Genomic DNA, 10,181 nt, shown 5'->3' on the forward strand with positions numbered 1-10,181 from the left:
AGTGCAGACGATGTTTTATTAGATGTTCAGAATCTTCTGATTGCCTTCTAGTATGTGACATGGCGTGAACGATTTTGGCACTGGATATTGAAATTGCCTGCAATCGTGCAATTTAAGTGTATACTGGTGGGCAAGTGATACATTTCTTTGTTCCCACTGTTTGATCGTTGGAAGAGTTGCAGATTTGCCCTTAAGTTATCAAGTTTTTAAAAAAAAAAAACTTACCGAAGTCGAGATGCCTCTCTTGTAAGTTTGCCTCAAAATTGATTGTGAAGCGTAAATCTGTGCTACAAAGTAATGCTGATAATAAGGATGAAAATGCCCGAAAGTCATAAAAGTGGAGTTTCTACACATGGCGGCATGTCTGCATGTTATCGATGCCATCGGGCTGTGCAATGAGATTGCACGAATTCAATATGTTGGATGTTGCATATACGCTGGGGGTGGGGTGGCGAGGGCGGATCTACGGGAAGGAAAGAAATGTCTGGGTCGAGCTTGCTTGTTGGCGACAATGCAGACCTTTTCGGAAGAAGCGATCTGAAAGACGATGCTTGTGGCGAGGCAACCTCAGGCTGGACTCGAAGGTGAGTTCATGCGTATGGTGTTGGGTTCCATGATAATCTAACTGTGTTCAAATTTGGCTCTCTAGTTTTATTTGTCAGACGCTACAAAGATAGAAAAATGAATAGACGTTTTCCTCTATATTTTTTTGGCACGCTAGGCGAGATTTTCATAGCTAGGAATGATGATTTTAATCCATCTGGTAAAAGGCTGAAAAATATATATTCTAAAACGGCATCCAATCTGTGCGACATCGTTAGATAGCTAGATGAGCCAGGCTAGATGCAAGCTCGGTATCAGGGGGCGCGGGCTTGGGTGTTGATCGTTGTGGGCCGCCAGAAAAAGCGTTTCCTTTTGTTGGGCTCCGGTGCTTTCTGGCATAATTTTTGTTGGAATGCCTTTGCAGTTCCACCTCATGCGCCCACTTCTCCAACGTCTGTGTCTCAAAAAAAAAAAAACTTCTCCAACGTCTACGCCCACGTCTTCAACGGCTGTAACAAACACGATCGCATGCACTGCATGCTCCTAGCTCCTAGGCACTAGCTAGTCAGTTTGTTAGTTAGTTAGTGGGCTCCTGTACGTGAGATGTAACCTGTATATATGAGTGTGGATGAATACAGAGTGATGTGTTCGACCCAATCCTTGTCTTTCTTCTCCTACATGGTATCAGATACTACACTGATCCTCGACCTCCTCGCTTCCGCCTACTCATGGATCTCTTGGACCTCTCCTCGGCTGGCTCTGGCTCCAATCCCTTCGGTTCCGGCGGCTCCGGCACCAACCCCTTCGGCGACCCTCCTGCTGCCTCCCCGTCGGTGAACCTCTCCCTCATCCTCAACCTGAACATCCACTTCCAAATCCCCATCACGCTAGAGCTCCAGCCACCCAACTACTCCCAATGGCACTCCTTCTTCCATGCCCTGATCATGTCCTACAATCTCAAAGACCACGTCGATGGCACTGTTGATGCTCGCACTCGTCTCAAGGACACCGAGTGGCGCAGGTGGATTGGTGCATCATCCGCTGGCTCCTCGGCACGGTCTCTGGTCAAATCCGGGGCATCGTGAACCACCGCAATCCCACTGCGTATACTCTCTGGACGTCGATCCGCCAACTCTTCCTCTCGAACCGCAACCAGCAGGGCATCCTCGCCTTGGAGGAATTCCACGGCCTCTTCCAGAATGACATGTCCGTCACCGAATACTGCACCCGTCTCCAAACTCTCGCCGACACCCTCTTCGACTGTGCCATGCCGGTCACCGATCGTGCTCTCGTCTCCAACATGTTGCGTGGCCTCTCCAACAAATTCGCGCACGCCATCTCCACGATGACCTACGATGACTCCAAGCTGCCCACCTTCCTACAGGCGCGCACCTACCTCCTCCAGGAGGAACGCCGGATCGATCACGCCGCCGCCAACGCCTCCGCCACGGCCCTCTACGCCGGTCGCGCACCCCCTGCTCCGACCCAGGTGCAGCAGCCGGCGCCGCTGCCTCGCCCCTCCTACCCGCCCGCAGGCGGTCACGGCGCATCTGGCGGTGGCGGCGGCGGCCAGCGCGGCCGCAAACGCCGCAAGGGCGGCAATGGCGGCGGGTCCGGTGGCCACCCTGCGCCATCTCCTCCTGCGCCCCCGGCGCCCGCCTACGTCCAGCGCGCCCCATACCCTGGCGCTGCCGGCGTTAACCCGTGGACTGGCATGTTCCACGCGTGGCCCCTGACGCCGCGCCCTTCATCTGCCGGTGTGCTCGGCCCTCGCCCCGCCGCACTCGGCCTCACCGCGAGCGGCTACCAGCCGCCACCACCACCAGCCGCGGCCGCCGCGCCGACCCCATGGGACACCAGCGCGCTCCAGGCTGCCCTCCTGGCTATGCAGCAACAACCGTACACTGGCGGCGGCGATTGGATCCTCGATACGGGCGCCTCGTCGCACATGGCAGCCAATCCTGGTATGCTCTCCGCCGTCTCGGCCTCCTCATCTCCCTCTCACATCCTCGTCGGCAACGGCAACCCTCTCCCTATCACCCACACCGGCTCTCTATCCATAACCCACCTCTTCCACCCCTCTGCACCTTAGCCATGTTCTCATATCTCCGCACCTCATTAAGAACTTGATCTCTGTCCGTGCGCTAACCCGTGAAAATTTTGTCTCTGTCACTTTTGACCCCTTTGGTTTCTCTGTAAAGGACCTACGCACTGGGACGGTGGTGCTCCGCTGTAACAGCCCCGGCGAGTTGTATCCCCTGCACTCCGGCGATGTCTCTCCACCCGCTGCGTTCGTCACCATCACCGCTGACCTTTGGCACCAGCGGCTCGGCCACCCCGGGCGTGCAACTCTTTCTCGCATTTTAGACACCTTTGATTTTCATTGTAATAAAACCACATCGCATACTTGTCATGCGTGTCAGCTTGCCAAACATGTACGACTCCCGTTCAGTGAATCAAACACTATTGCTCCATTTGCATTTCATACCATACACTGTGACGTTTGGACATCGCCGGTGCTCAGTAACTCTGGGTTTCAGTACTTCCTCGTCCTACTCGATGACCACACTCACTTTGCATGGACGTTCCCTATGCGCCGCAAGTCTGACGTGTTTGAGCTCCTGATCACCTTCCATGCCTATGTTGCCACCCAATTTCAGCGCCCCATTGTCACGTTCCACACTGATAACGGCCGTGAATTTGACAATGCCGCCTTCCGCTCGTTCCTCTCCACGCACGACATCGCCTTCCACCTCACGTGCCCTTACACGTCTCAACAGAACGGCCGCGCCGAGCGCATCATCCGCACCCTCGCCGAGGGGCTCCATAGTCTTCTCTTTCACTCCTTCATGCCCACCTCGTTCTGGCCCGACGCTCTCGCCACCGCCACCCACCTCCTTAACCTACGCCCTTGCCGTCCCCGCCAGTGCATCACTCCCTTTGAGTTGCTCTACGTCCAACGCCCGGCGTACACACACCTACGCGTTTTTGGGTGTCTATGCTACCCTAACACAACAGCCACCGCTCCCAACAAACTCTCTCCACGCTCCCGTGCCTGCGTATTCCTCGGATATCCTCCTGATCACAAGGGTTACAAGTGTTTCGACCGCCCCGCTGGCCGCATCATTCTCTCCCGCCACGTCTTCTTCGACGAACAGACTTTCCCTTTTGCGCAGGAACAGGTCGTCCCGCCACCCGTGGTTGCCGGCGGTGCCCGCCTCCTTGAGGACACCCCGCCGCCCCTGCTCGTCGATGGTCCCCGAGCGCACCACCAACCACGCGCAACTCAACCAGCCACGCACTCTACTGCAGCATCTTCCCAGTCCGCTACCATGGCAGCAACCTCTGGTGCATCAGCCGCTCCTTCTGCTGCCACGGCAGCCACTCCGTCTCGCAGGAACTCTGCCACGGCCGCACACTCAGGCGCCTCGGCGGCCCATTCAGGCGTCTTCGCCACTTCTTCACCGGCCACGTCCGCCTCGCCTGCACCTTCTGCGCGCTCGCCACCAGCTCCAGCGACCTCCACCTCATCGGTTTGCGATCACGCTGGTGGCTCTCCTCCGCCTGCCTGTGTCCACCCCATGGTAACGCGGGCCCGTGCGGGTGTTCGGTGCCGCAACAGGCAGTATGATGTGGACTACGTCCTCGCGGCCACGACGACCACGCCGTCGCCCGTCCCCTCATCTGTGCGTGCTGCTCTCAACGATGAGCACTGGCGTCGCGCCATGCAAGAGGAAATCGCCGCGCTCCGCGCTAACTCCACCTGGACCTTGGTCCCGCGGCCGGCCGGAGCTCATGTCATCTCCGGCAAGTGGATCTTCTGCCACAAGCTCAACCCCGACGGCACCCTGAACCGCTACAAGGCGCGGTGGGTTGTCCGCGGGTTCACGCAACGCCACGGTGTGGATTACCACGACACCTTCTCACCCGTCGTCAAGCCGGCGTCCATCCACATCGTCTTACAGCTCGCCGCCGCCCGCAACTGGCCCGTGCACCAACTTGACGTAAAAAATGCCTTCCTCCATGGTGAGCTCGCCGAGCACGTCTACTGTCAACAACCTGCAGGTTTCGTTGATGCCCGCCGCCCACACGACGTCTGTCTCCTGTCCAAGTCCCTCTACGGACTAAAACAGGCCCCGCGCGCGTGGTTCACCAAGATCACAACATGTCTCCGTGGGATTGGTTTCACGGCCACGAAGTCTGATGCTTCTTTGTTCGTCTGTCGACATGGACATGAGATGGCATACCTGCTCCTGTATGTTGACGACATCGTCCTCGCTGCGTCGTCCACAATGCTTCTACATCGCGTCATCACGCAGCTCACCCACGCTGTCGCACTCAAGGATCTGGGGGTGTTGCACTTTTTCCTCGGCATCCAAGTGCGACGCACACCCGCCGAATTCTTCCTCCACCAGCATCAGTATGCGGAAGACCTCCTCCATCGCGCTGGCATGACCAACTGTCGGCCCGCCTCCACGCCGGTCGACACGAAGCCCAAACTCTCCGCCGCTGAGGGTGAGCTTGCCGACGACGCCACCGAGTACAGGAGCATCACTGGCGCCCTTCAGTACCTCACACTGACGCGTCCAGATCTTCAGTATGCCGTGCAACAGGTATGCTTGCATATGCACGCGCCGCGGCAGCCGCACTGGGCCATGGTGAAGCGCATCCTGCGCTATGTTCGGGGGAGCGTCGGACACGGCATCACCATCTCCGCCTCGGCACCGACCGAGCTCATCGCATACAGTGACGCTGACTGGGCAGGCTGCCCCGACACGCGGCGTTCGACATCCGGCTACTGTCTCTTCCTCGGCGGCTCGCTCATCTCGTGGTCGTCGAAACGACAGCCCACTGTGTCTCGCTCGAGCGCCGAGGCCGAGTACCGTGCCGTGGCCAACGCAGTTGCTGAGTGCTGTTGGACGCGCCAACTTCTTCATGAACTTCACTCCGGTATCGACAGGGCCAGCGTCGTCTACTGCGACAATGTGTCGGCAGTCTACCTGGCTCACAATCCAGTTCATCACCGCCGCACCAAGCATATCGAGTTGGACATCCACTTCGTTCGCGAGAAGGTGGCTCTTGGTCAGTTTCGCGTCCTTCACGTGCCCACCACGTTGCAGTTCGCCGACATCATGACTAAGGGGCTGCCCACCGCCACGTTCGAGGACTTCTGATCCAGCCTGGGCGTCACCACCGGCGACGCTCCGTCTGCGGGGGGGTGTTGGAATGCCTTTGCAGTTCCACCTCATGCGCCCACTTCTCCAACGTCTACGCCCACGTCTTCAACGGCTGTAACAAACACGATCGCATGCACTGCATGCTCCTAGCTCCTAGGCACTAGCTAGTCAGTTTGTTAGTTAGTTAGTGGGCTCCTGTACGTGAGATGTAACCTGTATATATGAGTGTGGATGAATACAGAGTGATGTGTTCGACCCAATCCTTGTCTTTCTTCTCCTACAATTTTATTATCACCTACGAGACGATGCTTGGTTAGTCTTTTTCCAGCATGTTGGCCAAGTGGAAATTTTTTTCTACATGTGCATACCAATAATGTTGTTAACTAACACAAAAAAATGTGATTATATAAAATTAATAACTTGTCTACTTTTTCAGGGTCCGTTTGACGAAGGTTGACGTCACAAGGGAGTACAACCCAAATAGGAAGAGTGCTTTGGAAATGTCGATACAAGGGTTTACGGAAAAAAAAGGAGGGAGTTGTCCTAAAGCCTGTGGTCGGGCTTTTGTTTGATTCACTAGAGGAAGCTCACGAGTTCTACAATTTGTATTCATGGGAGATTGGCTTCGGAATAAGATTTGGAAGGAGCAGGCTAAATGTAAAAAAATCAAAGTGCATGCAAGAGCTTGTATGCGGGTGTGCGGTAAGCGAATGTTCTCTGAAGTTATTTCTGTTTTTTTTCAGAAATTAATTGTATTCTTCATGCATGGGGTTTGTACTTATGCTTTGTTTGTTTTATTCACCTTGTATGAAGGGGGACTCGGGAAAGGAAAATAGCCGTTCCATCAGGTGCGGCTGCGATGCCATGATACGTCTCCTGCGTTCTTCTGATAATGGTTAGTACATTAGTCAATTCAACAGTGCACACAACCATGCTTTGTCGCTAACTTGTGGTGAGAAACTCCATTGGAAGCCGCACCGATATATTGATGTGCACATTAAGGATTTGGTTAAGCAGTTGCGGGAGAAGAATGTCAGCTTAAGCAAGGTGTACAGCATTGTGGGTAGTTTCTTTGGGGCGATAGAGAATATTCCGTTCACCAAAAGGTCTTTGAAGGTACTTTGTGGGAAACTAAGCAAGGATCAGTCGGACCATGACGCTACTAAAACTGTTCAACTACTACAAGACATCAAAGCAGCAGACCACATTTTTTCTTACAATGTTCATGTCGATGACGAGGCTAGGGTCAAAACACTGATGTGGGTCACGGGCAAAGGCATAGACCATTACAGGTATTTCGGTGACGCGATAACATTTGACACAACATGTCGGACTAACTTGTACGACATGCCTTTTGGTTTGTTCGTTGGAGTGAACAACCACTTCCAGAGCATCATTTTTTGAGCGGTGCTTATGAGGGATGAAACCGTTGAAAGCTTCAAATGGGTTTTTAGGGAATTTGTTAGAATGGTTGGTGGTAAAGCACCAATGACTATACTAACAGGTGATGTTATCCTTCTTAATAATATATTTCAGATTTTTTACATTTAATAACAATGGAAAAACTTTTTTCTTCTTTGTTCTTCTCACCATAAGCTTAATTAATTATTCATTTTTTAAACAAAAACGCAGATCAAGCAAGGGCGATGGAGTTGGCGATAATAGACGAGCTACCAAACACGACACATAAATGATGCAAGTGGCATGTGCTGAAAAAGGCGAAAGAGAGCCTTGGTGTATTGTATGGCAAGAAGTCTGAGTTCAAGAGGGATTTTCAAATGTTGGTGCACCATGTTTTAACTGTGGAAGAGTTTGAAAATGGATGGGATGCAATGCTCCTGAAATATGGTTTGCATAAGCATCCATTCCTCACTCAGATATATGAAGTCCGTTGTAAGTGGGCAAGACCATATTTTATTGGTTCTTTTTACGCGAAGATGACAAGCACACAACACAGTGAGAGCGCTAATCACATGATCAAATGTTATGTGCCTCCGGGATGCCCAATGCATCTCTTCTTGAAGCAATACGAGAAGATTCTTTTTGACAGAGATTCGAAGGAGAGCTATCAAGAAAAACGGACAACAATAGTAAGTAAACAAGCTGAATTTTTTACTTGCACAACAATAACCCCCCTAATCTTCATTAAGTATACTTTCCCAACATGAAAAATTTACAACAATTCGTTCGCATGTTTAATAGGCTGGGGTGGTTCTTAAAGGCAACTGGCCGATTGAGCGCCATGCCAGAAAGATTTATACACGCGCGATGTTTGAGAAGTTTGGTGAGTCATTGTATAAAGTTGGGTCGTACGTGACAGAAGAAGTTATATGCAAACGGAAATACCTCGTCCGTCATGTCGATGCTGTGAAAAGAGAATCTTGGTGCAAAGGTATTTTCACCGTGGAAGTTGTTGATGGTATGGGAGAGTTTGTATGCGAGCGTGGTTTCTACCCTCATTCAGACATACTTTGTTGCCACACGCTTAAGGTTGTTACCCTATTTTTCCATTGCCATCGTATAAATACTTAGTCCGTATCATTTAATTCTTATTCACAGACATTTCATGTTATTCGACATGATAATTAGTTCTACGCAGGTTATGCTTGATCTCCGTGTGTCCGAAATCCCTACAAAGCACATAATGAAAAGGTGGACAAGGGATGCATGTGATATTCTCCCTCAAGATCTAGTTATGTACCAGAACGATCAAGGTCCACCTAAGGCCAATACATATAGGCACTCCAAGCTTTACCATGCTGCCCTGTCGTTCGTTGGTCAAGGTGATGCAAATGTGCAGTCTTATGAGGCTGCTATGCTGTTGATAAAACATGCAAGTGCAAAACTAGAGCCGCTTTGTGTTGTACGCGACGGGATGGGTGTTGGTAATAGAGAAGCTGCTGCTAAATCACTGGCTGAAGACCAAGACAATGTTATGGCTCAGTGGGACGACTGTGTCTAAGGCTCAACGATTGGACAAGCGCCCAAAAAGAAAAGACCCGCGGGTCACCCAACAAGTAGCCGTGACAAAGCTTCATATGAAAGTGCAGTAAAAAGGACACGGTTCTAAGATTTTCCGTGGGGAGGGATATAAGAGTACCACGTGCCCTGATCGTGGTGACATGCCTAAAGCACCAAGGAAAGAACCAAAGTGCTCAAATTGCGGTATCCTTGGGCATAGAAGGAATAATTGTGCAAAAATGCATCGCGTTGTTTGATCAAACAATAGGATGTAAAATGTGGGAATGTAGAACAACACTTTATTTCTTCGTTTGTCTATTATAAAATCAAAATGGTCCCTGCTTGTTGTTTTGAAAACTAATATGTTGATCAGTTTGTTGTCCACCCATGTCATTTTTTATGTTAAATGTTCATACTAATTGTTTTCCGTTGTCGCGTTTTGTGTGAGCGCATGCAATTTTTTTCCGATGGGTTCTTATGTGATCCGAATAAAAGGTATGTTATCAGAAAACCATTAAAAATATGTTAAGTATGGTAAGAAAAATCCTATAAAAATACCAGTAATTAAGCATGGGAGAAAAACGCATTTTGCATAGACGACTCTTAAAAATGCCATAGATAACTTATTTTGATTTTTTATAAAAAAAATGGTTCAGAAATGTTTGCACGCGGGAAGAAATCGCATAAAAACTTTTTTGGGGTTATTGCTACAAAAACTTTTTTTGAAGCAATAGCCTACCTTGGTAAATAGCGTATAGATATTACTTACGAAAAATTTAAATGACCTTGAACGCAGGCAAAACGGGCATACGCTATCCTAGGTGGCTAAGTTCTAAATGCAAAAAAAACACAAATTTCCGAGATACGACACATTTTGTGAAGATGAATTACTAAATCTGCCTCACACGCCCCCCAACCGTACCGCATTAGTCACCTCCCCCTCCAAACCAAAGCGGTAAGCCGCTGAGATCCGCCGCCGACAATGATATGGGTGGCGGAGCGCTCCACCATAGAATCATTCATGTGGTTCATCGATCGTGTGTGTACCTTCAAGAATGACGCCCCCAATGGGGGAACGACACCAGAGCACCGCCGTCATCCGAGCATCTGAACTAGATTTTCCCGCGGAGGGGTAGCACATATTGGCCTCGGACTTCTACATGACGATGCTTTCAGGACGGGGACGATGCATGATAGCCCCCGCACCGCCAGGCTTGTTAGTAGCCGAAAGCAGGTTTTCACCGTATATATGTCTCAAAGGGATCTAACTCCCGTGCACGGTCGCCGCCGGCAACTCCGCTATGCCGAGAGGCCCCAATAATCGGTGCCACCACGCCTGACAGGCAGCCACGACCAGGCCCTAAGCTTCGAAGTGCCGCGCTACCAAGCACGCATGGGGAGTGACTAAGGCGCCGCGAGAAAGAAAGGAAGCCGCGCCATGGGAGAAGCCCTGCCGCAGCAGGCACTGCTTAGGGCTTTGCCCAATGGTGGAGGGGGAGG

General features: G+C 51.3%; 2 protein-coding genes across 2 annotated transcripts; both read left to right on the top strand.

Annotated features, from left to right (window-relative positions):
• Positions 1-1,030: 1,030 nt before the first annotated feature.
• On the top strand, positions 1,031-3,028 carry LOC123127765 (transcription initiation factor TFIID subunit 4). Its single transcript, XM_044547599.1, has 2 exons — positions 1,031-2,507; positions 2,745-3,028. Exons 1-2 carry the CDS (start codon positions 1,748-1,750, stop codon positions 2,777-2,779), a joined length of 795 nt encoding a protein of 264 aa, XP_044403534.1. The 5' UTR covers positions 1,031-1,747; the 3' UTR covers positions 2,780-3,028.
• A 3,520-nt stretch (positions 3,029-6,548) lies between these two features.
• LOC123130698 (protein FAR1-RELATED SEQUENCE 5-like) lies at positions 6,549-8,865 on the top strand. The gene is made up of 4 exons (XM_044550519.1): positions 6,549-7,224; positions 7,353-7,810; positions 7,923-8,210; positions 8,320-8,865. Exons 2-4 carry the CDS (start codon positions 7,499-7,501, stop codon positions 8,680-8,682), a joined length of 963 nt encoding a protein of 320 aa, XP_044406454.1. The 5' UTR covers positions 6,549-7,224; positions 7,353-7,498; the 3' UTR covers positions 8,683-8,865.
• Positions 8,866-10,181: the final 1,316 nt, after the last annotated feature.

Source organism: Triticum aestivum, chromosome 6A (genome assembly GCF_018294505.1).
Source record: "Triticum aestivum cultivar Chinese Spring chromosome 6A, IWGSC CS RefSeq v2.1, whole genome shotgun sequence".
Classification (NCBI taxonomy): domain Eukaryota; kingdom Viridiplantae; phylum Streptophyta; class Magnoliopsida; order Poales; family Poaceae; genus Triticum; species Triticum aestivum.